The 26854-nt window shown below is 40.8% G+C and overlaps 4 protein-coding genes across 5 annotated transcripts; 3 read left to right on the forward strand and 1 right to left on the reverse strand.

Moving 5' to 3' along the window:
* The first annotated feature begins 1636 nt into the window (after window positions 1-1636).
* Window positions 1637-5919, forward strand: LOC307033115 (uncharacterized protein). The gene is made up of 5 exons (XM_079671401.1): window positions 1637-2971; window positions 3050-3145; window positions 3227-3438; window positions 3918-3981; window positions 4335-5919. Exons 1-5 carry the CDS (start codon window positions 2867-2869, stop codon window positions 4344-4346), a joined length of 489 nt encoding a protein of 162 aa, XP_079527527.1. The 5' UTR covers window positions 1637-2866; the 3' UTR covers window positions 4347-5919.
* Window positions 4541-9430, reverse strand: phf23b (PHD finger protein 23b). Of its 2 annotated transcripts, none has more exons than XM_079671390.1 (5): window positions 8879-9430; window positions 7604-7635; window positions 7406-7498; window positions 6696-7311; window positions 4541-6281 (listed from the first exon to the last, which is right to left on the reverse strand). In XM_079671390.1, exons 1-5 carry the CDS (start codon window positions 8904-8906, stop codon window positions 6088-6090), a joined length of 963 nt encoding a protein of 320 aa, XP_079527516.1. In that variant the 5' UTR covers window positions 8907-9430; the 3' UTR covers window positions 4541-6087. The 2 variants fall into 2 exon arrangements, with proteins under 2 accessions (XP_079527516.1, XP_079527515.1); XM_079671389.1 differs by lacking the exon at window positions 8879-9430 and adding an exon at window positions 7739-8860 and having other exon boundaries at window positions 7604-7658.
* A 176-nt stretch (window positions 9431-9606) lies between these two features.
* Window positions 9607-12063, forward strand: elp5 (elongator acetyltransferase complex subunit 5). The gene is made up of 8 exons (XM_079671396.1): window positions 9607-9913; window positions 10084-10144; window positions 10281-10361; window positions 10573-10784; window positions 11017-11192; window positions 11290-11382; window positions 11494-11594; window positions 11686-12063. Exons 1-8 carry the CDS (start codon window positions 9859-9861, stop codon window positions 11792-11794), a joined length of 888 nt encoding a protein of 295 aa, XP_079527522.1. The 5' UTR covers window positions 9607-9858; the 3' UTR covers window positions 11795-12063.
* Window positions 12064-12977: 914 nt separating this feature from the next.
* On the forward strand, window positions 12978-24962 carry LOC307033111 (CTD nuclear envelope phosphatase 1A). The gene is made up of 8 exons (XM_079671397.1): window positions 12978-13808; window positions 16702-16768; window positions 21154-21272; window positions 21358-21429; window positions 21697-21813; window positions 21933-22044; window positions 22825-22909; window positions 23739-24962. Exons 1-8 carry the CDS (start codon window positions 13704-13706, stop codon window positions 23797-23799), a joined length of 738 nt encoding a protein of 245 aa, XP_079527523.1. The 5' UTR covers window positions 12978-13703; the 3' UTR covers window positions 23800-24962.
* The last annotated feature ends 1892 nt before the right edge of the window (window positions 24963-26854 follow it).

A 26854-nucleotide genomic window follows, 5' to 3' on the forward strand; every position in this document is an offset into this window, starting at 1 on the left:
AGCGATACAGGGAGAGAAACACAGAAGAAGAGATGAGAGCGCGGCAGAGAGAAAAATGAGTGAGAGAATAATTAGCGATGCAGGGAGAGAAGGCGGAGAGGAGAGTGAACAGGCGTGTTAGCGGCAGACAGACAGTGACAAATAATTACACATGGCGCTCTCCAAGAGGAGGAAAGTGGACAGTGAGAACAGAGCTTTTAACCCTGAGTGGACAGACTCATTCATGTTCATCCTGCCCACTGGGAGCACAGAACCAGTGTGTCTCATTTGTTCAGAGACCGTGGCGCTCATTAAAAGTGCCACAACGCCACTATGAGACAAAACACAAAGTGTTTGACCAAACATTCCCTCTCGAGTCAGAACTGAGGTCACAAAAAATAAGCAGTCTCAGAGCCCGATAGGATCAGTCCACCAGGATCAAAATTAAAACTAAATATCGTTCCAGCGCAGGCTAACCGAGGCTAACCAATGAGCACCTGCATATGTGTATGAGAATGGCCCTGACACCATTTCAGCCCAGATTTACAAACTCCTGGCAGGTAAAGCTCCAGCTCAATTCTCGCACTGAATACAAAAAAAGTGAGTGAGGGACTGCACTATAAGAGGGAAAGAAAGAGAAACTTTTAAACTGTTCAATTGTTATGATGTGTAAAGACTGATATTGTTCTATAATCGTCTGAAACTGTTAAGTCATGATGTGAAATGGTTAACAAAGAGAAAGGGAAACTCAAGCTGCTGCTGCACTTTATTTTATTTATCTAAAATTAAACACTTTTAAGATGCACACATTTTCAAAAGCTATTTTATTTATTTTCTCTATTTTATTTTTAAATGAGCCCAGAGGAACATTACACATGTCCACAGTATTTACTGTATATATAGTTCAATTTTAATACACAATAAATATTGTTGTTTTTGAATTGTACTTTCTTTATTTGATTGGCAGTCAGTTGTTGATTTCATGCAGACGTTGATAAAGCTACAGGCTACTTCAATATATATCACAGTAATTCATAAAGCAAGTTAGACATTTTGATGTTCCGGACCTTTGCACGGGGAGATTTTCTCTAACTGGACCTCGTTGAATTGTAGTTGAATAGCCCTGCTCTAGGGGGTACAACTCTAAACACCCATATGAAAAAGATCGGTTTGCATTTTAATAATCAAATAAGTATATGAACATAACCAATAACCTTCCATAGCCAATAACAAATAGATGTAACGTATTTTATTTTTGTTGTTCAATTCAATTATTAATGTAAATGTATTACATCAAGGGCAGAAAATTAGGCAGAATACAAATAAAAAATTAATATATATATTTTTGTTTTATAATTTTTTTTCTCCCATTGCAGCGCCCCTCCAGATCTGGCGCCCTAGGCGACCGGCTAGTTCGCCAGTGCCTAGGGCCGGCCCTGCAACACACACACACACACACACACACACACACACACACACACACACACACACACACACACACACACACACACACACACACACACACACACACACACACACACACACACACACACACACACACACACACAGAGTCTCCTAATGAGGCCTGTCTGATAATGGAGGTAATCAGTGCAGCCTATCTGGCCTCTGCCCCTGCTGTCCTGCTGCCAGCCTTGCTTTGGCTTATTTATACACGCCTGGTCTATCAGCACTGCCTCTATGTTTGGTGGGCCTTCAGTGTCCCAGAATAGAAATAATTAGGACAGGGCGGGAAAAGAGGAAAAGTGAAAACGTGTCTGAATGTGCATATTCTCATAACAGACCCCCGCCATCCTCTGCCAATCTCTCCACCCATCCCTGTACACTGTCTCCCCTCTGTATTGTTTTCCGGAGACAGAGGCAGCAGCAGGCTGGCGGAGTGTGTGTGTGTGTGTGTGTGTGTGTGTGTGTGTGTGTGTGTGTGTGTGTGTGTGTGTGTGTGTGTGTGTGTGTGTGTGTGTGTGTGTGTGTGTGTGTGTGTGTGTGTGTGTGTGTGTGTGGTCTGCTTTGGGTGGCGATCCACCGGTTAAGTCAGGCGATACTAAGTGATCAAGTTTTCAGGATCACCACACACACTGACCCCTATCTCTGATCTCTCTGTCTCTGTGCCTCTCTTTAAACCCAAACACATTGATTTAATACAGATAGGAGTTTTGGATAAACTGATATTCAGCATTATTATTTCAATTTAGACTGCAAATCATATATCATGTATGATATTTATTATGTAGAAATATAAATAGTTGCTTAATTTCCTCGGTTTAATGGCTTTTATAGTGTATTTAAGTAGTTTGAATTCCATACTTATAGCACCATTTTCATTATTTTGCATGTTTTCATAGACTAATAAAACATTTCTTTAAGGAAATGTTGTTACTGTTTGAGTATTAGTTTAGTACAAAAGATCCACTTAATATTTTTAGATCTGCCAAATATAAATGACAGATAGTCAGTCATTTTTGTTTGTTTTCCTGACTCTTTAACTCAAAGACAAGTTCATGTGGTAAAAAACTAAACTTTGAATGCAGCAGACATCTGAAACCAGCCTCAGGGTAATGTATATTTCCAAGACAAGCCTGTACACATCCAGCTACAACACCCTAAACAATAAGCTTATCTCACTCCCTTCTCCCCTGCTGAGAAAATGGGCGAGGGCGTGGGACAGTGCATGTATGTGTATGTATGCGTGTGCCGAGGCATGTTGTCAGCACTCTCTTACAAGTAGCTTCAGAGCTTTAACACTAATGATGACAACGCGACAAGGCGGCAGATGTAATTGGCTTGTCTGTAGTCAAACAGTCACACACACACTCACTTAGCCTAAACAGCGCCTGATGCCAGTCCCATAATAAAAACCCACCCTAGATTCATGGCTACAAATACCGTGCACGCTGAACAGCAGCCCAGAAGACGCAGAGCTGCAACCATCACCGTTTTCAGGACAGAACTCCACAGAGAAAACAGAGGATTCAAGGTGAGCTTGTTGCTTCTTCTAACTTTAAATTACATTTGTGTTTTCTGTTACTGACTCTTCCTACCTTACTCTGTTCAGATGCTTTACTCCAGGTGTGTGCTGTCTTTCCTGGCTCTCTACATGATGCCCGAGGCGTCTCCTTCTGTATTACTAAGCAGATTCAGACACAAAAGGGTAAGGTTTTCACAACATTCTCGAGCTTTTGTGGACAACTAAAATACCTGAAAAGTTTAATAATCTGATTTTCTCTCTCAGGAAGTCGATTGGATGGACCAAGAGCTCTTCCCTCACCCCCATGGTCGCTCAGAGCAGGACCTCTCAGTGGGAGACGCTGCTGTGGAGATTGACAGGGGAGTGGAGAGCCGCCACCACCATCATCATCCAGAGACGTTCCTCGCCCCAACAGAGAACCTTACTCCTCAACGCCAGGGACAGACACAGTTTCAGCGTAAAGCCAATGAAAAGAGGTGAGGAATGAGAGCCAACTTCTACCATAGTTTGAATTGATTTAAACTTGTTTGAAGTAGTTTTGTTGTGACAGATGATGAAATGTACGCTTATATAGCTGTAGAAAGGGTGGCTGGAAGTGTAATAAAATTGCAAGTTGTTTAAATAACTTTGTTTATGTCAACCATCACATTTATCTGAGAGAATGAGTAATTCTTAATTTTTTCTAGTGACAAATGCATATTTTATTTTAATACGGTACATTTTTATTAGGAATTAAAATAATAAATTGTATTGTTAGTCACCGTGCATCACAGAAATTGGCCAGGATTGACTATATATAGTATACATTTGTACTTTAACCACTTATTAATGATATTAGATACATATTTGAAATTGTATTTTCTTCTTTGTGTACCTTTATTGGACATTTTATGTTTATATACGAATATCACCAATTTCCTCGGGATTAATAACGTTTTCTGATTCCTATTTACAGGAGGAAGGTTGCTCCTCTGGACTCCATCGGCAGCTTTCAAATGGCCAGTTTCCGAAACAAAAAGGTGAGTTACAAGATAACAAATACTGTGGGAAAACTGTTCATAAACTACATTAGAAGCTATACTTGGGAAAAAATGACAGTTTGTTGTTTAGTAATGCTAATGCTACAAGATAGTTTTAATGAGCACTAATTATCTACTTCAGTTATTAAATGTTGTAATTGTCATTAGAGAATCAGGGTATTTTTCCCTTTCCATGTCTCGGTTCGAAATTTCTTTTTCATCATATGCTTAAAGAAACCTTTTTATTGGCATGGCTAGCAAAGATTTTCACACCACTAGCTTGATAAGCTTCTGATTTATAGCACTGCTGATTCTAATTAGGTGAACAATTGAGCATTTGTGTTTTTTTACAGGATGATCCCTGAAATCTCCTGGGAAAAATACATGGAGTGAAGCGCAACTCCAATTCCATATTTATTCTGCATTATTTAACTCACTGCCGTACTAACCAGTGAGATGCCTGTCGACCATCTCCCTCTAGTGGTAGAAGATGCAAACATGACAAATACTGCTGTGTGCAAAGATCTAATTAAATGTGACAAAATAACTGTTAGGAAAGTCTTTGTTGTATGTGTCCTTTTAATAAAAATGATTTGAAATATCACTTTTATGCTCCCAAAGACTTTTATTTTTCAAGCTACAATTAAAGAAAACAATATCAGACTGCAGAAAATATAGATTTTGCTTGGGTATTTTCTCTCTTCACTTTCACATATGTACAGTTGTCAAAGAACAGGATATGTACACAGAATTTGAAGTTGTAGAGAGAGTGCAACTGCTACTGGAGACTTACCAAGACTCTCCCACCAACAAAAGAAAAAGCACATGGTAAAAACCAAACAACATAAACCATCGCCGCAACCTATGCGGCGCCAACTTATTTTCTGTACACTACAACTTTGTTCTCGATGTGAGACAATCTTATGTCCATTCTCTGATGTGGGGCGCATCTCTAATCCCGCTTCTCAGAAAGCTAAGAAATAAACAAATCACATGAAACAAAAACAATATTTTACAACCATTTATAAATGAGCTTCATAGCCACTTTGATAGTGAAAGGACTGCCAAACCACTCGTCTTACAGCAACGTTACGCCCTCATTTCATTTTAAACATGAGAAACTAAAAACCACACATGAAACAAAGACATCAAAAATTAACAGCTTTCAATGTATATGTTGTTCATGGTAAATGGCTATCATTGATTAACAAGCCAGACAGGGAGAAACATTAAGCGCTTAATAATGGATGTACACAGCGACATGCCAAGTACAGATTTAAACCAGCCGTAGCTTATCATATCCCAAATACTACCCATACACGCAGTGGATTGATATTTGGGAATGTATTTAAAAAAGTGCACTGCCGAGAGAATTGTCTATGTGCAATTTGAAATGCAATTGCAGATTCTATGAATTCAAAGGTTAGACTTATTCTAGAGGAGTGACATCTCTATATTTAAAGTTCAGTGATCATCACTGACAACCGAAACAAAAATGCAAACTCGATAAATCGTCAAAATACGATCAAAAATAGAATGAGCTGCCCGCGTATCATTATGACATACTTCTAAACAAATAACAGGGTTGACGTTTCCCAACTCTTACGTTTAAAATGTTCTCAATGTGTAAAACTTTGCATTGATTTGAAGTTGAAGTTATCAACCTGAAACACTTAAGGAAAATTCCACTGATTTGTCTAAATCCTCAAGAAATAATTTAAGTCGAAATGCACCTTCAGTTAATATGAGAACAAGTGTTTATGTGCACATCACAAGCACAGTATACAACAATAAAGCCAATTAATTAGTAACAAATAAATGATTCTCCACTGTCACTGTTGTCTTCCGTCCAGTTCTTCACATTAGCCAAATAAAAAAAAACGTAAGAAACAAAAAAAAAAACAGAAACCGTGAAGGATAAATAAGAATGGTTGTGATTGTCAAGATAAATCCTACAAACTGACAATACAGTTGCCATCCAGGTTATGATTTAGGCTGTTTTGGCTGTAGGCATCGAAGAAAACACGAGTCAAGAGGAAAGCAAAAACAGGGGGGGTGGGGGGGGGGGGGGGGGGTAGCTCCTCGTCCCTCCCGTCCTCTCCATGCCTACGGGTCCTTTTTGTTTCCAGACCGCCGCACGTCCCTGCACTTGTGGCAGTAAAAGATGTCCGGAACGTTGGACTTCTTGATCTTCGCACACGACAGATGCACCCAAATGCCGCACTGGTTGCACTCGATCATCGGCCGTCCTGCGAATGGCTTCCCACAGTAACAGGTGATCAAGTCCCACGAATCATCGCCTGTGTTGACGAAGAGAACAGAGGTATAGGATATCATTATGGTGGCATGTTTGGAAATAATACTCAACTGCTATTGTTTATTATATGATTACCAATACTGGAGGGATTGAGAAATATATTCAAATGAGCAATTTGTGATTTTTCCTTGACCACAAACTGCTAAATCTTTTTAGGACCAAACACATGTGTTTTGTTAAGCTGGGATATCTCTGGCGCTCCACACAAAAAAGGTATTACAACACATATTTAGCTTTTTACAAATATTGTGATTGCTGCGATTTGTATATACGAGTCCATATTGTAGATTTCAATAAAATGTTATGCGGCCCTTAAAATTATAGCTGGTCAAATGTCTTCAATCAGAGTTTATTTAGGACAGAAGCCCTTTTAGAATTCATTGTTTGCTTCACATACCTGACTCCACCATAATGTCTTCGTCAGCGATCCAGGTCTCCCCCTCACTGGAGCTCATCTCTGCTTCCTGGAGGGCCTCCTCCTGCTGCAGCTTCCCCAGGCCCTGCATGCTGAGGGTGGAGCCCACGTGCTCCGTCAGCTCGTCAGTGGCTGGTCGTACCTCCGTATGCGTGTGCCGTGCCTCAGAGTCTGTCTCGCTTTGAGTCGCGGAAGTTTTGAGCTTCTTAGGCTTCGGCTGTTTAGAGTTTTTGCTGCGTTTAATGCGTGCCCTTTTCTCACCTTCACTGCTGCCGCTATCAGCCCCCGGCATGGCAGAACCAAGCGAGAGCTTTTTCAGCTTTTTGTCCTTCTTGCGATCGGCCTTAGAACTGGCCTGGCTCTCGTACAGAGAGTCTTTAAGGCGCATCTTGTCCAGCAGAGTGCTGTCAGAGTGCATGCGGCGAATACTTTTTCCCTTGTTTGCTCGAGCTTTGCGAACAAATGTGTGGATGGTGTGGATGTCTGAGCTTCCATCTGCCCATGTGTTGCCGGTGGAGCTGCTTCCTCCACCACCTCCATCTGCTGATAACCCCGAACTGTGAGCAGAGCTGGAAGATGTTGGAGACCAGGAACTTTCCTTCGAGATAACAAGAAAGAAAGTTTTGGAATATTTTCACTATCTGTAGTAGCAGTCATTTCTATAATCAACAGTGACATTCAAAGCAGCTTACCTCCTTTGGACTGGGGATGTAACCAGCATACGCCAGGACAAAGCTGCAAAACTTATTGAAGTCCTCAACAGTCCTCTTTTTTCTCTCGGGGGGCTAAAGAAAGGAAATGCATTTGTTTAGCAAAGTAAAGACAATATAAACAAAAAGCGACTAAAAGTATAACAGAGTGCATTTAAAGAAACTATGCAAAGTACTCACCAAAGTTTCCGTTTTGCACGACAACAGTGAATCTGGTGGAAAAGAAAGGACAATGCTTTAAGTCAAAAGTGAACCCTTGTTGATTCCCTTGTTATTTTTGTACAGAGACAGCTTATATACAGCATTACCAAGCACCTTGTTGTCTGGGAGTATGATGGACACATGGGGACCAACGATAGCATTAGCTTGCTAACACGGCTCAATTACTTAATCAGGGTTATTAGTGATGAGCTGTTTTAGGAGCCGTGTTTGTTCGTTACGTTCAATTGACCAACAGGGTTTAAAGATAACCGTTTGAGCGGAAAATAAGCAAAACGGTCATCGAGTGTTAACGCTTTTTGACTGAGTCTGCCAACAACTGCAACCGGTGTCACTTGACCACCATCTGAACTTTATCCTAACTCTTTATGATCCGGAGTCAGTTACCATTATTTGTTTATCGATTTATGATTACCGCTTAGACAAATGGTTGCCTTTGAAGAAGGTTGGCTTACAAAGCTCATTTTGTTGGCTGCCAGGCTTTTAAACTTGCGATTTTGTATTGTGTGGATGCTACCTGCTAACGTTAGCTGACATTTAGAGGAGAAGCTAACAACACGTTATGTCGTTTGCAGCTATGACGGCAACAGGGTTTTGATTAACGCGTGTCCCTTAATGCCCTATTTATTTACGAGATTAATATAAACTCGACATTGCTGATGGTTAATTTTGATACAAGCTAACTTGTGCTAACGTTCAGCAAGCTAATCACGCTGGCTGATTTGAAATGGAAGTGGGAGGCTTATTAGCAATGCTAGCTTGGTGTTAGCCAGGTGTAATCGATTTGAACCAATGCAAACATAATGTTTTCATTGTCTAACAATAGATCTATTTCACGTTAAAGATGTCATGGTAAAGGGTGTTTTCTGTGGGCTGGTTCTGGTAACATTAGCTATCCAGCTATGAAGCTACATGGAACGGCGCGTTAACAAACTAGCAAGCTAACTTAACTGCAACACATACGTTAACATTAGGTTAGCTACAGTCTTCGTAAATTAAAATAGATCAACTTTGACCACAACTTCCATGGCATTTTGACGACAAAACACAAGTTGGTCATGAGCAAGTGGTTATTAATAAAGCATACGCAACCAGACGTAGTACTAACGGTAGACATAACTTACGCTGGGTTAGCCATCTTAATTTCCGCAAAACACGACCGATTTCAACAGCGAACCCATTAATAACGCTCGGAACAGTTTGTAATGTCGTGCCGAATATAATGTTGAAACTTACCTTGGTGCTCAGACATTATGTCAAGCATTGTCGCCTCACCAACAAGGCCCCGATCCAAGAAGCAGAAGCAGCAGGCGAGCTAGCCGGACAGTAGCGGCCGTCGCGCTGTGCCTTCCCCCGGCGTGGCTGCACCTTACCGCCGGGGAACTTCAGCAGCAGCTAGCCAAGGGCGCGGAGGACCGAGCACACTCTTCCTCAAAAACACTCTGGGTCGAAGTTGTAACAATTCCTCCCAGGGTATCCGTAACAACAGCACAAGCAAAACGCCTGTGCTTTACACTGGACGCCACACTAACGTTATTAGCCCTACAAAATACTAATTCCTCTGTTGCTTAACGTGCTGCACTTAAAGCTCCCTTTTCTTCGTCCCTACATTTATATAACCATCGGTGGAAAAATATTGCAAAAACGTAAACATTCCTTCGATCCAGGCGATTATTAGTCAATGCAGGTCCGTAGTGTGAACTTCTCAGAGCAAGTTTCTTCGCTGTAGGCACACAAAACGACTGGAGTTTTGACTTTATTCCGCACAGCCTTCTCCGTGCGCGGCAGAAACCTCTTGAGGCTGCCAGCGCAGTGTTTCCCGCGCGGCATGCTGGGTAACGTAGTTAATGTTGCGTTCATTCAACCCGTAACATGCATGGGTTGCAAAAATTAGTGAACTACATTTCCCTTATCTGAGCTAAAATAATGTAAGGGGAATCCTGGGATATGACGTTTTAAGAATGTACACCAACATGCTATCTAGCGAAACATGCTGGACTTTGTTTGGGCTGAGAAAGCTTCATTTGTAATGATATATGAGTTTCTGCGACGTTAGGAGTTCATCACTCTCAACCGATAAGTATCGTTTCACTTGCGTTAAATTCGTTCGAGTAAAAAAACAACACATTTATGTCTAAATAGGTGGTGAATCAGAGGCATGCTAACTAGCTGTAGCTACCTGGACCTTCTACATTTAATTTATATAACCAAGTACAATGCTGCCTGAATTACTGCAAGGCGTTGATACTGGAGGGCTTCTCGTAATCCAAGGTAAATGTTGTTTAGTCTGTTTTGCTTAGAGTATATATATATATATATATATATATATATATATATATATATATATATATATATATATATATATATATATAGTAGTATGTATAACTAAACTGAAACCATAACATACAGTAAAGTCATGTAATTTAAACTTGCATTTTTAGATTCTGCTTCTTATTCTGGGCGACATCTACTGCAGAGCTTCATCAATGCTGCATTGAACAGGTATATTAAGAAATGCATTGTGAGTGACAGTTGGTTATGTATGTACAAACACTTGTTTTTAGGTTATATAGTTGTTTAAAACAAACAAACAAATATATATTTACACCTATCTACCTTCGCCATGTTGTGAATTTAGAGAGGAAGCTGTCCATGTTCTTGGCTTTGAGGTCAGTGAGGAAGAGCTGAAGGATGGATTGAGAGGATCACCTGTACAAAGGTAATTTGATATTATTGTTGACAGAATAACTTTGATTTTATTTAATCCTGTTAGTCCATTATCAAGCAAAGTGCAGGATTGATCATCTGTTGTCTGTCTTCATTTTTGCAAATAAAAAATGGATTCCTGACATTTTTTAGAATGAATTATTAATCAATGATCGTGAAAACCACCAATAGATAGTCAATCATCTGTTTTATTGTCATTTCAGACTCCACTTTCACAATGCTTACACAGACCCCCTGGGCTGGACCGATCACCCAGCTTTCACAGTTCACCAGTTCTGTTTGGGGGAACTTACACGTCTGGTCAAGCAAACATCTCACTCCAAACCGGCTACCTTAGTGATCGACTCTCTTTCGTGGATTTTGAGACATGTCAGCACTCCCGATGTCTGCAGGACTCTTCAGCAACTTAGAAAAGGTCTAAATCATCATCTTCCTATTGTGTGTGTCAGTGTGATGTCATTTTATTGAATGAATTAAGGTTTACATCCAGGCTGTAAAAATCGCTGGTCGTCTTTTTTCTTTCATTATACTTTTTAGAGAAATCATGGTAATTAAAACAAATTAAACTGGTTGATTTATATTATAATTAAGCATCACTATAGACCATGTCATTTTTCACCAAGGGTATTTTCCTGTGTTTTCATTAGGGGGAGCCGTGAGGTCTATTATCGGTCTGCTCCATGCAGACATGCACCAGAGGGGGACTGTGGGAAGTGTATGCCACTCGGCCACTTCAGTAATCACTGTGGAACCTGCAATGAGGGGAGACGAAGCTGTGGCAAAAATAACTAAGCGCTCAAAATCTGGGAAAGTTATTCAAGATGTAAGAATTACTATTTTTTTTGTTCTTTCCCTTTTAAAAATAGTTTATTGCTCAGTTCCCTTTTTGTAATGGTTTATAATTGGGGTTTTGTCCATAGGAGGAGATTTTCAGAATCAAAGATGATCTTACAGTTGTAGTACAAAGCAAGTTCAGCAAGGGAGCCAAAAAGGCCGACTCTGAAGAACAAGAGGTGCATAACATAAACATAAACTTAATCCATTCACACTATATGTGGTTCAATGGAATACAGATGAGGTTTACATTTTGCTGACTATCAAGGGCCCTTTCTGTTTTTCTATAGACGGACCCAACAGCCAACTTGACATTCAACCTTCGATTATCTGATACAGAGCGTGAGGCAAAACAGAAACTTGCACTTCCTTTTGTGTTCAGCAAAGAAAAGTGAGAACAAAAAATAATGATTACATTCCACATATTTTGTTAATTTGTACAAATAACTTCAATGTTGTCCCTTTTTTTTTTTATCTTACAGGAAAACAGCTCTGCTACACTCAGGCCCAGGATCAGGACGAATTCATTATGAGCCGGATGCCAACGATGACTATGACCAAGAGGATCCTGACGATGATCTTGATGTGTAGAATTCGGCCACAAAACCCACTTAAGGCAAAAAGGATCCATGTTTCATGTTATCCCTGCTATTCAAGAAACTTTTTTGTTTACAGTATAGGACTCTTACCGCCATCTCATGGAGTTTTGAGGATATAAAATAATGTACATTGCTGCAGGAACTCTGTATTATGTTTATAAAATGGTTATATCCAAGAGTGTTTTATAATATTATTGAGCGCATTTTTTTCAAAGCACTTTTTTTTCTTGCTGAATAAAACTATGCTTTATCCAACAGTTACAGCACTTGATTTTTTTATTTTTTACATATTGAAGGTTGTCCATGTTAGGTACAATCTCATTTCCATCTAGTCCATCATCTAACTGTCTCTTTACACAATGATCTGTTGCAGTTGTTCCCAACATTGGAGGTCGGGACAAAATAAATATTAGCTGGGTCACAAGACTATTTCCTAGATAAGGAAAACATACATTCTGTTCACCAAAACATTTTTTATTTCTCTGACTTTTCTCTAAGTTTTGCTATTATCTTTTAAAACCCAAGATATTTATTTTATCCTTTCCAAAACTTCTAAAAACCTACATTATAAATAAAATAAACTGAGGGTCGATAAAGCTGCCATCAGCCATGATTAAAAGTAATATTTACAAAATCAATTCTTAATGATAACAGTTATTTGTCATCTGTCATTTCATTGTAAATGATGTTGACACATTTGTATTCCTTAATGGGGGACCTCAACTATAGTCAATTAATGTCAAGGTATATGTGCATAACATAATACATTTTCAGTGATACCATTTCCTATTTGAAAATACACCACCAAAAAATCTACATGCTCGTGTCAGAGGGGATTATTTATTAGTTTCCTAAACATTTGAAGTAATTATCTGTGTAGAATAAACTGCTAGTGAGCAAGGCCACGTGTCTTCTGACAGCTGTGTAAGCAGACCATGCCAAATATGACATACTGTGCCTATCAAAAGTTTTCACCCACGCCTACTAAGCATTTTCATGTTTTATAGTTTTACAACTTTCAATCACAGTGACATGAGGTTTATTGACATCAATCAAGCCACTGTTAAAACATGTTACCAGAAATCATGTCATATCTTGTTAAACTGCACTACTCTCACTTAAATGGTTGCGGAAATAATACATAACAGACTCAAACTGCTGATAAAACTGCTTATTTTTCACAGACTTTCAACCCGGCTCACACTCTTGCTCGTCCACGTCTGTTTATTTTCCTTCCACGTGGACGTGCTGCGCGCTACCACAGGATTCCTCGCGGAAGTGACGGCAAGGCGGCGATGGCGGCTCGCAGTCTCATTCCGGATTTCCACTGGAATACAAGCCTATTTTAACCGGACCGGTTTGACTTTGTGGAACTTTTCTAAAGCCGTCTCTTTTCGGCCGCCGCACACCGTGAAGTCGCGTTGAACCGGAGCTTGACAACGAGCCACCCCACTGCTTTTTTGGGGTATTTTTGTCCTAGGTTCAAGGTGGTCACCCTGTCGAGCTAGCGGTAGCTCGGTGGATGCTAGCTAACGTTAGTGGGTACACAGCTAGCTCCACAGCTAGCTTGTCAACGAGTTGCGTGCTCAGGTCCACACCGAAGCAGCAGTCTTCGTGCGGCAGCTCTTCTTTAGACCACGTCCACGTTTGTATTTCACAGTAACGATGCGAATGCACCCCATTTAATGCTAATTGTGCCACAAGTGTGCAGAGCGAGGTACTCACACGTTTGCTTGGCCTCATGTTAATTTGAATTGCTAGTTTGGCGGCTGTGGCTAAAAGACGGGTTTTGACTATCACTAGCAAGCAAGTTCCCTTAGTAGTTCTCCCGACAACTTCGGGAAAAGCGTGCTATCGATTGAGAATATAAGATACTGTGGGGTCTTTGCGTGCTCGTCAACATGCTGAAGACCCGGCAGTGTTTACTTGGCATCCGCACTTTTCTCGGCGTAACGTCGAGAATATGGGGCTTCATCATGTACATCCTCAGGAAGCACCTACGAACGGTGAGAAGGGGTTTGAAATATATCTAGCATTTGATTATGTTCTGTTTCTGTGACAAGTGGGCACGGTCTTGCCACGTTGCCATGGGTCTCATGTGCCTAAAGAACTATTTTCAATAGTCCAGCTGGCTCTCAGGAAGCTAGACTACCTGTGTGTCTCACCTGTGCTGTAATCGTCAGTTTCTTTACATTCATCCATCGTGATTTTGGTCAAATTATTATTAGTTATGGTAACCCTACTGTCTGAGTAGTATCAACCTCCCACTCAATACCATCAGTGTCAATTATTTTTGCTGCATAATTCAGCAGAATGATGCCTAGGACAAACTTTTAGGATATTGATTAGTCTCAACACATTTAATTTACAACTTAGTTCACAACAACTGCACCAAAATGCACAGCTGCAACCCAAAAAAAACTTCCACTATAAATACATCTAAAGGTTATTTTTACAATTAGTTGATTAAACATTTTTGCTATACAATGTCAAAATGTCAATACCCTAATCATTTTTCAGTTCAAATTGGAATCGCTTAACCATACCATTTGAGGAGCAGCAAGTACAAACCCGCAGGTCACCTTCAATTGCTAACAAATGCCTCTACAATAAACATGGCATTTAAGGTGACAGAAGTTGGCCGCATGTAACTAAGACACTCACACAGGTGTTGTTGAGTCGTTAATAGACATGCATATGTGCTGTAATATGAGTGGACTTCGACTCTAGCGCCATATCAAGCCGACAAAAAGCTTGCAGGAGTGTCCCCGTGTGTTGTAATCGTCTTGCTGTTTGAGGTTTGTCTTCAGTTTATTGTGCGTTTAACAGGCCCTGAGAGTGAGTAGAGCAGTCCATGTTATGGCTGAAGTGAGGGGGATTATGTCAGCACAGAGAGCGTACTGTTCCCTCTCTGTTTCTCTCAGTCTCACTCATAGTTAAGCGCTGTTGTTTACAATATGTGATGAAACATAGTCATGATCCAGTGGCCACCAAAGTAGCAAGGAACATAATGAAGGTGATCGTAAAGTAAGCAGGTGATTTGATGAAAAAGACTTGCGCAAGGGAAGGGATGGATGCAAGAGTAGATAACTCCAGTTTCTAGGAACTATTATAACCCAGTTTCTAGATCTAACAATCTTCTTGCTCACTTCTTCTACCGATGCCTGTAAGTAAGGCAGGGCTCACTTTTTTTCCAGTTTGAGAAGGCCGCAATCCATGGAGTAACCTGATCCAAACATTTGGATGGATATAGGCTCTATTGGATTATCAATGTTGGCAGGTGATAATCCCATGCTTGCCACTTCGGGTCAACAGATGAAAATATGGTTGATTATTAATCTTGCATAATGGTTCGGTTTATTATCAGCTGCATGAGACTGTAACGGTGTTGAATCAGGTGTGGAATTAGTGCTGGAAAATCTTGGCTAACAACACATTATTCCTACTTTAGGGGTTATAGTAGAATTTAAATGGTTTAGTTGATCCGTAAATCTACAGGAAATGAGAACAATTCTGATAATCATTTGTTTAAAGTTGTAAACAAGACTGCATCAACGTGTCTGGTTTTCAGATTCCCAATTGTTGTAGCATATTTAATATCTGGGAAGCTGGAAGAAGTTTGAATCCATGAAGTCAAGCCCTGAAGCCAAATCATGAATCACAATAATCAACAGTAAAGAAATCAGGTTTGGAGAGCAGGATTATTTGAAATGTCAGTTGTATGCAGCCCTAGTCTGGAGGAAAGAGACTGGGTCTGAGTTTGCGGGCCTAGGGTCCAGATGGAGACTCTTGTAGGTGCATAGAGTCGGGGGTGAGGTTTCCCCCCAACTGCTGAGCACCAATAGGCTTTCCCCGAGCGGACTCTGCCAGGCAGCAGTGGGAGGGGACACCGAGGGAGGCCCTGTCCCAAGCATAGGGACAGAGGCTCGGTCAAAGTCACCCTGCGAGTCTCCTTTTCTCAGTGTGCCCCCCGCTCTGCTGACACCAACCGACAGCTGGGGGGATAAAAATAGCCCTGTGAAGAAAAGTGCAGAGCCCCGGGGCAAAGAGCGACAGTGGAAAGGTTCCTCTCTAGTCAAAGTGGAGAGGGGGGGTCATGGGGTGGGCACGACTGAGTTCTTCCTCTGTTCTCGTGCCTAATTGCTGATGTAAAGCAAAGGGAACCGATTACGAAATAATGGATTGTTTTAAAAGTTGAACTAGAAGTTTTTAGGACCTTTCTGGTGATGTAAGCCAGCACTCTTTTATAGCTCTGCTTAGTTTGAATTGTGATGCTCTCTTTTAATCTCACTGAAGATTGCAGCAATAAACAGGACTTAAAACTATGTATTTTGCTGTTGTCTAGTCCAGTTAAATAAAGTCCAAATGAAGTGTTAGACCTGGTTAAGTTAACTCCAAGTCAAGACCAAGTTCAAAGGAAAAAGTCCAGAGAGAATCCAGCCCTGTTTAGGACACTGTAGGCATAGTGTGTTTTCAGTGCTAATCCTCTGCTATGCTCGTGCATACGCAGCCTGATAACAGCTCACTTCGGTTAATCCATGCAAAATTGTAGTCAACAAACTAGGAATGATGGTTTTGATGACAAATATATTAGAGTTTAAAGTAGATCACTGGCCCTTAATACTTACTCGTTTGAGTTATGCCAGTCCAGATTGAACTACTGCAGACCTGTTTCCAAAACTAACACCCATCACGGTTTAATATCACACACAATGAAGTTGGAATTGAAGTCCGACACTTTGAAAAGTCTTTAATCAGTAAAAAGCGCACACACACACACACAGTTGAAATCTATCCGAGATGAATGAATCTGAACATGGTGAAGTACGTTTGATATTTTGTGTGTTATTGTAGCCGTTGTGTGTGACTGACTGTTTCCTTCTCCTTGTTCCTCTGCAGATAATCCAGTATCAGACGGTGCGATACGACACTTTGCCTCTGTCCCCTATCTCCAGAAACAGACTCAGTGAGTACATGCTATGATGTCGTCACACGGCTGCACAGCTACTGTTAGACGGTCAAGACTTGTAGAAATTGTTGCCGTAGACATGGTAAATACTGCTTTTAAGATGGAGGAGTTGCTATCAATACATATTTGCATCAGGAACTGTGAGTGCAAGTTCAACCAGTCTGTCAAGGAAGAAGTTATTCTGCAGAAAAAGTTATCATTTGTGTCATGACTGTTGTTTGAAGCTGTATTCATAAGGAGGATAAGACGGGTGTGTTTTCTTTCTCAGTTGATTCAGAAAACCTGTTTTGCTACATTGGTTTGTTATTGTCATTTAGCTAACGTTTAGTTCATAAAGCTCGATGAGATGACATTCTTACATCGTTGAAAATGATAGCCAACCAAGTGAAAGTAGTTATTTTGCTGACATACATGAATCCCCTCGTTTGACATCAGCACTTTAAAGGAAATGTGAGTTGCACAGCTTTAAATGTGCATGTTTAATGCAGGGCTCGACATTAAGGACTGCCCGATGGCCCGGGGCCATCTAGTATTTAGCTCGGGCCATGAAGCCTCACCTGCTGGTTGCCCGATCGGGCAATCTATTATACCAGTATTTTGCAGCTCGCGGATCCAGTAATGAGTGACCCGACAGTAAAACTAAACATATCTATAACTAGTTTAGGTAGTTTGAGAGGTAATTAAAATAGCTACGTGTGATATTCTAACCTGAAGTGTGTGTTTTGTTCCGCTCACCGCTGCATGTGATCATGCAGAGCTGCGTGTCGACTCGTCAGCAGCAGCTGATCTCTCTCTCCCGTCAGATTAGACTTCACTCGCGTTTATGTCCATATCGATCAGATCCAGCTAGTTTATACTAATGATATGACTACCTGCTTATTAAAAGACACCGTGACCTAAACAATAAGTGTCGCTATGCAACTGGGTGAGGCCAAAAAGTATAGCGCAGCATTATGCATTTGTTTACATGCCCACCGGAACCCCGAGGCATTAGCAACAGATCAATGCACAATCAACCCATAAAGCACATTTCTTTCTCCACATTAAGTGTTACACATTAGAATAGACTACTCTTGTCTGTCACATACTCTTCTTGTCTGTCACATAAGTGGCGCAACTGAAGCGGTATTGCGCTAAAGGGAAATGATTTTGACCGGACATTTTGACCAAAGAGATTTAGATTTGCTTGCTAACGGGAACTCTGACGTCGCCATTGTGTGTGCTTCGCGGATGCACTCGGCTGCTCGGGTCTGCTCGGTCAGCTTCTGGATGAGGAGGCATTCCTTCGACCAACTTACAGTAGATAACATTACAAACATTTTTAACAGGGGCCATAATAGCGTAAATAATTTTTGTTTTAGCAGTTATAACTGCATGTAATGTTTTCTACTTTTTTACATCTGGGAAGGCATTTGCCTTCAACAGATGGAAAGTGTCTTGACCAACAACTTAAGTATTTATTATAGCTATGCAGGGCATGCAAGCGAGCAAACACAAACAAGTGAAATGAAGAATACAATTGAAATTGTAATATTGTGGTGGTTCATCTTATAATTATGTCTATAGAATGCACCAGACAGCATCTAAGACCTGCAAAAATCTAAATGTTCTAGGGGGAGGCCCCCCAAACCCTTCGTGCGTCATTTCGTCCATGCGCATTTTTCAGGGCAATCTCTATTGGGCTCAGGGCCATCTGTAAATTAGCTTAGATGGCCCACAGGGCCATCTCCCAAAATCCTTAATGTCATGCACTGTTAATGAGATTAATACCTGACAATGAAACGAGAGCAGAGACTTCCAAAACCACATCAATAATTAGGGATGTCCCGATCACCTTTTTTTGCTTCCGATTCCGATCATTTGATTTTGACAATTTGCCGATACCGATTTTTCCCGATCCGATCTTTATGCAATGCATTAAGAGAAAAAAAAGAAAAAAAGCATTCAAGTTGTCCCTTAAGGTTATTTTGTTATTTAAATTGGATATTCTATCCAACATGGATATAGCTTCTTTTTTTCACAGCAGCATTGGATCAGTTCAGTTGTGCAGCATTGGATCAAAACAAAATAAAGCTGATCATTACTCGTTAGCTTACTGCTACAATTAGACACTGCGCCCACTCTTTTGCCAGATTTGAGAGAAATAAGCAACCAGGTCTATGAAAACAAGCCCCAAAGAAGCAACACATACATGATGTTGTGTAATTTGAAACCAAAACTAAGGCCTCAGGATGACTTTAAGACTTGAACATGGTCATTTTTGTTTTGTAACATTGAATAATATATTTTTTTTAAAGTATTTAAAAAAAGAAAGAAAAAAGAAACCCGATCCTGATTTTTTTTCCTCCCGATTCCCATCTTTTGAAAATCACGTGATCGGATCGGGACATCTCTATCAATAATAATTAATCCGTACCAAGACGTAGTACCGATTTACCCATAAAGAGGCAGCAGACGGGCCATAGTGTTCCCACCTGTAGCAGAAATTAAAAGGTTAAAAAGCAATTCTCCAAAAACCCTTTTGAGAAAAACTGAATTTTAGTGGCAGTTAAATGTCAGGATCCACCCAACATGGTGTGACGAAAAAAAAGTATCTTCCTCCTCTGACTCTTAACAGTGACAAGGCGATGGTGGTCTGGAAGTTTAAAGGAAATAAAAAGCGTAAAGGCGGCACTGACACTGGCAGAGCTTCCCTCCTGTCTGCAGAGAGCTCATTCAGAAGCACGCTGTTGACTCGGAGGAAGGATATGATTTCAGTTTCACTCTCCTCGCCTCTCACTCACTACAGCGACCTCAGCTGGAGACCCAGGTCCAGTTTCAAGTGGATGAGTGACTCCTTTCGCTGTAGGTGGCTGGTATTTCTGCTGGTATTGTGGGCGGAACCAAACTAACGGTGGTTTACAAGTCTTCGTGGCACATACCTCTCTCATACCGCTCACATTCAAATAATGAAAACGCAGCTCCTGGAAGTCCTAGTCCAAAAAACAGCAGCCATTTTTATGTGGTATATATTATGTAGTTTAAGGCTTTTTCAAGTTACCTGATTGACTTATGGCACATTTCTGTTTGTATCGTTTTATTTTGGTGTTATAACTTATGTAACCAGAACTCCCTGAAAAGCAGTTTAAATCCTTGGTGTCTTATCTCATAAGTGAAGTAAGTTGATTTGAATTGGATGTGTAGGGCCCAACAGGTCATCATCTTGTGTTTAAAATAAGGACATGTTAAGAACCTGGCACTAACATGCGTCATTTGATTAGAACACATGTGAACAGCTCTAATTACAAGCCTGGATTCACCAAAGAATCATTGAGACACGATCACACACACACATTTGGAGGTGGTCTGCATTCTTTGAGCAGCGTGTCCTCTGTCACCTTGAAGAACCACCTATTCGACTTAGCGGAAGTTAGTGCTCAGATGCTAGATTTGTCCACGCCTGTAGCACTGTGTATTTTTAAAAATCAGTCATTTCAAAGCGTAGTCATGTCGTAGAAAGACCTCCAAGAAGGAACCTGGTGGTTCAGATCTTATCATGCTGTTGGTGATGTGTCTGTGTTGGTGCTCTGCACAGGACTGAACACCCACCAGCGTGCTATTATCCTCACTTCCTCAGCTTTTATGTTTATAGAATGTATCCAAAAATACACATTCTTATGTGAGTTGGTGTACTTAAAGCTGTCCATTTGTGATCGCATCGAAAGGCGCATGTTAATGCTAGATTTTAGACCTAAATCCAACTAAAAGTTTGAAAAGAAGGACATTAGGTAGCCCTCTTTAATTCTCAAGAAGTCGTTTCACCTTAATGTTAACCATCTCTTACACAGATGAGTATAGATTGCAACTTTACATATCATGTATGTATGCCTATTATACAGAGTCAACTATTTACATGTGAAACTATGTACTTACTTATCTTTTATATTAAAAAGTAGAGGTCTATGTAATGTCATGGGTGGGTGGTAAAACTGGGTGTGTGGCTGTGACACTTGTCAGAAATCATCTGTCGCTGTGTGCACAATGTAAAACCATTGTGTTTTTGTACATTTGACCCAAATAATATATACTGAGAATGATGATCAGCCTTTGAACCTCATACATATGAACTGTGCAGTCCTTAACTACAGAGCCTTTCCTTTCAATGCACTCTAAAAGATATCAAAGGCTTTTCTTATTTCTTCACTAAAACCCTTGGCAAGTCATGGTTTCTAAATGAGGTCACATGATTACTTGCAGTATTTATCAGCAGATTTCACAGTGGCCATAATTACACTGCATGTTTCCTGTGTAACTCATTTGTGTCAGTAACCTGGTTTCTTGTGTGCATGTAAATGTACTGAGATCAAGTTGCTCAAGTGTCTATTTTGTGTGAATAACTCAAGATGCAGTAAAGAGGAAGATTCTGGTTCTGGACCTGGACGAGACGCTGATCCACTCTCACCATGACGGGGTCCTCAGGCCTACAGTGAGACCTGGCACGCCGCCAGACTTCATCCTCAAAGTAAGAGCCTTCGGCCACATCTGTACATGTTGGAACACATATGCCTTCTAAACTAAACCCTGTCTGTCTTTCTCTCTCTATACAGGTCGTCATTGACAAGCACCCAGTCAGATTCTTTGTACATAAAAGGCCACATGTTGACTTCTTTTTAGAAGTGGTGAGTGTCCCTCTGTGTTCAGTGTCATTTTAATCCTGTATTAACATGGAAGGGGAGCGCACTGTGACTTTAAAACATCATTTCCCAGGTCTTTCCCCATGTCCTCACTCACCTTTAACCCCGTCTGCCATCCCTCTCCATTGAACTGCACTCTCATATTACATATTATACAACTTTATTTGCTTTTGCAATGATTCCTCGTGCCTTGCGCAGCGCTTACTGTAACTTGTTGACTTATAATATGGTCTGCCTTCTGTGTGTACACAGGTGAGCCAGTGGTATGAGCTGGTGGTTTTCACAGCCAGTATGGAGATATATGGCTCAGCAGTGGCAGACAAGCTGGACAACAACAGGAACATCCTGAAACGCAGATACTACAGACAGGTACCGCTCTCTATACTGTATTCACACAACTTGTATTAATGCTCTGGCTTCTTTGGATCCATTGGCCTATAAAGTGTCTTTATTCTCTCCATTTGTTTTTGTCTCTCTCTTTTTGCCAGCATTGTACATTGGATCTAGGTAGTTATATTAAAGACCTGTCTGTAGTACACGATGACCTGTCCAGTATTGTCATCCTGGACAACTCGCCTGGCGCTTATCGTAGCCATCCAGGTAAGACTACAAGTTAGAGTTAAATGTATTCAGTGTTTTCTACATTGACTCTCTGAATTCGGTGTGCAACCATCTTTAAAGGGACGTTTCAATAAGCCCACAAATTCCCTCAGTGTGCTATCTTGACAGTTAACCTCCTTAGGGAGCCCTGCCAGGAGGGCATACATGTACCAGGATGCATTGCGCTCAAGTTTCGTCCAGGCTTTGGCTATCCATATCCTCTTACATGGCCAATGCAGCCCAAGTGTCTCATATACATATTTAATCAAGCATAACGACGTGTTTAAACGCCTCTTAAACAATTTTTCAGAAGAAGCCCGAGAGCTTCCTAGAGGAGCAGAATAAAATAATCAAAGTAGGCCTTTCATATGACTTTGACACTGTAACATCCATGACGGCGCTATATACAGGAATAACAGATTTTGCAGTTACCAACACAGCTTTCTCTGTCAATATAGCGCGCACTGAGGACTTTATAGGTTCAATCGATTACATTTACCTTCCACAATTTGTGTGGATCCAAAAAGAAGGTGGCAGATCTTCTCTTTTAGGTAAAAAGTCAACACGGTTTCATCCTAAACGCATCAACCTTGTGATGCCGCAGGAACAGGTCACATAATTGAGCGCTTTGTTCCAAGTACAAAGCTCATATTGTAAATGCTGTAACAGTACATTACATCTGCAGACACTCTAAAGCTCCGTGACCTCTTTAGCATAGCAGCATAAAATCACCAGCATGTCCATCTCACTGACACAACCATTTCTTTTCCCACCCTCCAGACAATGCAATACCCATCAAGTCCTGGTTCAGCGACCCTAGTGACACAGCACTTCTTAACTTGCTGCCTATGCTGGATGCACTAAGGTAAAAGGCATAATGCATGGCATGAAAGCAAATCCATAATGCAAACACTGTCTGTATACAAATGCTCTGGTAATTCAAGTAGTGCAAGTTAATGCCTTTTTAGGTTGACTGCAGGTAACAATAGTATTTTTTTTTAAAAGGCGTTGACAAATGCTTGTATAATATTGTAGTTGACAGCATGATTATTGACTATAGATTTGCATCTACATGGCACTACAGTTTCTCTCCAGCTTTTAGGCATACACCTTACCTGTCCATCATGTTGAAACATCAGTATACTCTAAAGGTTATCTTGGGGAAAGTTTTGCAATACAATGTTCCTTGCATATACATATTTGCTTTCTTTCCGATTAGGATTAGAAGATTGATAAAACTCTTATTGTAGTTTGTTTTGTTAATATCAGATGCAGTTAGACCTTGATTAGCACTCCTGCACTGTAGTCTGAGACGGTCATTCAGTGCAGCTCCACATATTGATTTAGTGTCTTGTAAGTTATAGCGTAACCAGCACGAGAAATCAGTTTTTATTTTAATCATGTATGGACTTAAAAAATGAGATGCAACATTTGTATTGGTTAGCTCCAGAGGTGGTAAAAAAAGGCTATTTTTGTACTTCAGAACGAGCCTGTTGCAACCTGTGTCTAGTTTTTATTCCCAATAAGAAACATAAATCTTATCCAAGCTAGTGCTTTAAAAATGTTTACAAAATCCTCCTCCAATGTAGAACTCTATAAATGTGTTTTTTAAAGGTTCTTTATAAATAGATCAAGCTAACAAAAAGTATTGATGTGAAGCTCTTATTTTAATCACCTCTCTCTTTTACTCCTAGGTTCACCGCTGACGTGCGCTCCGTCCTCAGCCGAAACCTCCATCAGCACCGACTCTGGTGATTGGCTGAATCCAGAGGGGGCGGGGCTTGTTGACTGGCCTCTTCCTCTCTGCCGGCCTCCGTCCTGCCCTCCGCTCCCAAACAGACGGCCCAGCAGCCCCCTGTGAGCCCCTCGGGCGTGTCCTGAGGAGACGAGGGCTGGGGTGACCGCCTAACATGGGACGAACAGTACGGGATCACCATAGCCCACAAAACTACTGAGGAGGGTGGGGAGGGGCCAGCTTGTATTTTTTTTTTCCTTCTTCTTGATTCTTTATTTGTATTTTTTTTTCAAAAGAAAAACGGAGCCTCTCTGCCTTATTGCTCCTGATACTGACTGTGCGTATGGAGGTGAGCTTGTGAGTCGGAGTATGCTTGCTGAGTTCGTTAGTCCTTTTTAAACTCTTTTGACAATTGGGGGGGGGGGGGGGGGAGGGAGGGAATCAGCAAAGCAACAAAGACAATTCTACATTATTTCTTCTTCATCATCAGACATTGCACTTAAGCAGACAATTAATCGTTTAACTGTCTTAACCTCTCAGAGCAGCTGAGCAGGGGAAATAGAAACCGCCCTTCTTTTAGATCCATGATAATTCATTGATTCCTGAGGTACGTTTTATTTTCCTGAATGGATCAACTTCGGCGGTATCATTCGTGGACTTCTGCTTGCAACACACTATCACACAGGCATTTTTTTCTGGACAAATAGCCGAGCGAACCCTGAGATTTTTGTTTTTCTCAGCCATAACCATGTCCTCGAAGCTCCTCACAGGACTCGGTGACTGAATAAAAGAATGGCTTGTAACGATACGTGGACTGCCGTGCCGCCTTTCCATATCTGATTGTTTCTCTATTATAATATGTGATAATATGACTTCTGCATACCATGACATTTCGCTCTCCCCTTCGCCATCTGATGCCATCCTGATTTCACCGAATAGGAATTGCACTTAATTTTTTTTTTTCCTTTCTATTTTTTGTTGCAGTTGGTTTTGTATTTGATTCAGATTTACAGCCTTCCTCTGTCAGTTTCTACCCGCTCCGCTAACTGTATGGGTTCAACTACTAGACCCTCCGTCTTTAAAATGCCTTCTGAACAATGTCAGTCCTGTCAAGGCTCACACTGGCTTCTTATTGGCTCTGTCTCCAGGTCTGTGTTACTAATAAAACACTTGTCAGTATCGACCCGGTATTATCCCAGCTTGTTTTCTTTATATGCACTTTATTCTGAGGTCTTGGTCATACTTGAGGCAGAACATTTTGCCCGATTACCTTTGCTATGGTAAGAGGGAGGTCCAATGGTTCACAGTTTCAGATTGAGGTAATAAGTGGGATGTTTGCTGGTCATATGCTGCCATCATGTGGTGTGACAGGAAACTGCAGGGAAAGGCACACTGCAACGTGGAAAGGGAGGCAACATGAGCATCCGTTAGTACGTGTGTAGCCTTATATGGCCCCTTATAGCTAGTAATGTGCGTGCGTGTGTGTATAGATATATCTAGCTAAAACTAATGCAGCCTAACACAACAGATTCAATGTTATAATGAGAGGCGTTTATTCAACTGTATGATGATTTTAGAGGATCAAGTCTGGTGATTGGGTTATTTTATACACATAGGTATTGCACCACAAACTACAGCCTCCTGTATTACCATTATGTTTAACCAACACTTCTATTGACCAGTTACCACAATAGTAACACATTATAACCCTCATGGATGAAGGATTTATTTCAGGACTGTTGTAAAACACTGCTTCAGCTTTAGCTAAATGTTGGTTAATGTGACTTTAAGCTCACTTGTTTTCTTTTTTAAATGATTATTTTGTAGGTACATCACAACTGTGATTTACCCCTTTAGTTTTATCCTAACATACAGGTAGGTGCCTGAACATGTTAATCAATCATTGTAAATGTACTGACCAGTTAGAGCTTAACACATTTTACACATTTTTAACATTTAATGAGACATACATATCTTAATGTTAGTCATTCTAGTGCAGGGGTAAGCAACAGTGCTATTGCAGGCCAGCCTCATTATTACATTTCACCTTCTTTGTTGCATTTGTCCACAGTTCCTGGGAAAGGAGATACTTTAATTTAGGAACTGAGCAGACTGATGCAGGAGTGAGCTGTAGCTGCTGAGAGTTGGTTAGTGAGGTAACTTCATGGTTTGTGGTGAAATGGGTAGGTTTTACATGGAATGGTTCCCTGATGATGTAAAGTTGTCATTTACCATGTAGATCTGTCATACCTGAATTCCCACAATAACACTCCACTTAGTAAGACTCAAGATCTACTGTACAGCTCACTTTTAATCCGAGAAAAAAACAGTCCAAACCTCACCGCTTATATCCTGTGTGGGAGCAGAACACTATACTATGATCACATAAGTTATCATTGTGGTTTCCATTTAGAATGCCTTGAATGTAAAGAGAAGTCAGACACTTGAGGGGCTTTTAAGATTGATGTCTGCCAAAGCACAAAGGTTGAGTAGATAAGAGTGAGTCAGAGCGCTGAGTCACATGCACAACCTAAATAAAGGTTGGCAATTTTTCCTATGAGTGTTTAAAGACATGGAAACATGGCAGTATGTTACTTAACTCTGAATAGACACTTAAAGGTGGGGTAGGAAAGTTTGAGAAATCGGCTCGGGATACACTTTTTGTTATATTCCATGGAATGCGCTTAACATCCCGATAGCAATGAATATCTTAAATGCTTTGACAAAAATCCATAAAAAAAGTCATCTGTGGAAGCCTTAGTACTGTAAAAAGCACGACCAATCATTTTAGCAGGCCCAGCTAAAATAACTGGATGGCCTACCTTCCATCTGTGCACAAACGTATCTCGTGTCCTCATTGGTCATGTGCGCGTTCGTGTGTGTTGGAGGAGGGGCTCTATTACTCTGGGCCTGGGCTCTGTAAGGAAGTGGCAGATTTCTTCCGGTTGTGTGGTATTTTCTAATTCTAGCGCGAAATACCCCACCTTTAACTTTGGAATCTGTTTCTAGAATATTCCCAATAGTTTTCTTAAACCAGTATTCACCTCCATTAAAAAGTTGGTGGCCCACTAGAAA

The sequence above is a fragment of the Notothenia rossii genome (genome assembly GCF_949606895.1).
Source record: "Notothenia rossii genome assembly, chromosome: 3".
Lineage (NCBI taxonomy): Eukaryota > Metazoa > Chordata > Actinopteri > Perciformes > Nototheniidae > Notothenia > Notothenia rossii.

Coding starts and splice junctions, on each gene's coding strand:
- phf23b (XM_079671389.1), bottom strand. CDS start 7,785: ATGCTATCGTTGGTCCCCATGTGTCCATCATACTCCCAGACAACAAG. Junction 7,659..7,738: donor TCATACTCCCAGACAACAAG/GTGCTTGGTAAT, acceptor TTTGACTTAAAG/CATTGTCCTTTCTTTTCCAC. Junction 7,312..7,405: donor ACATCCCCAGTCCAAAGGAG/GTAAGCTGCTTT, acceptor GTTATCTCGAAG/GAAAGTTCCTGGTCTCCAAC.
- LOC307033115 (XM_079671401.1), top strand. CDS start 2,867: ATGGCTACAAATACCGTGCACGCTGAACAGCAGCCCAGAAGACGCAGA. Junction 2,972..3,049: donor GAGAAAACAGAGGATTCAAG/GTGAGCTTGTTG, acceptor TACTCTGTTCAG/ATGCTTTACTCCAGGTGTGT. Junction 3,439..3,917: donor CGTAAAGCCAATGAAAAGAG/GTGAGGAATGAG, acceptor TCCTATTTACAG/GAGGAAGGTTGCTCCTCTGG.
- elp5 (XM_079671396.1), top strand. CDS start 9,859: ATGCTGCCTGAATTACTGCAAGGCGTTGATACTGGAGGGCTTCTCGTA. Junction 10,785..11,016: donor TCTTCAGCAACTTAGAAAAG/GTCTAAATCATC, acceptor TGTTTTCATTAG/GGGGAGCCGTGAGGTCTATT. Junction 11,595..11,685: donor TTTGTGTTCAGCAAAGAAAA/GTGAGAACAAAA, acceptor TTTATCTTACAG/GAAAACAGCTCTGCTACACT.
- LOC307033111 (XM_079671397.1), top strand. CDS start 13,704: ATGCTGAAGACCCGGCAGTGTTTACTTGGCATCCGCACTTTTCTCGGC. Junction 16,769..21,153: donor TATCTCCAGAAACAGACTCA/GTGAGTACATGC, acceptor GAATAACTCAAG/ATGCAGTAAAGAGGAAGATT. Junction 22,910..23,738: donor CCTATGCTGGATGCACTAAG/GTAAAAGGCATA, acceptor TTTTACTCCTAG/GTTCACCGCTGACGTGCGCT.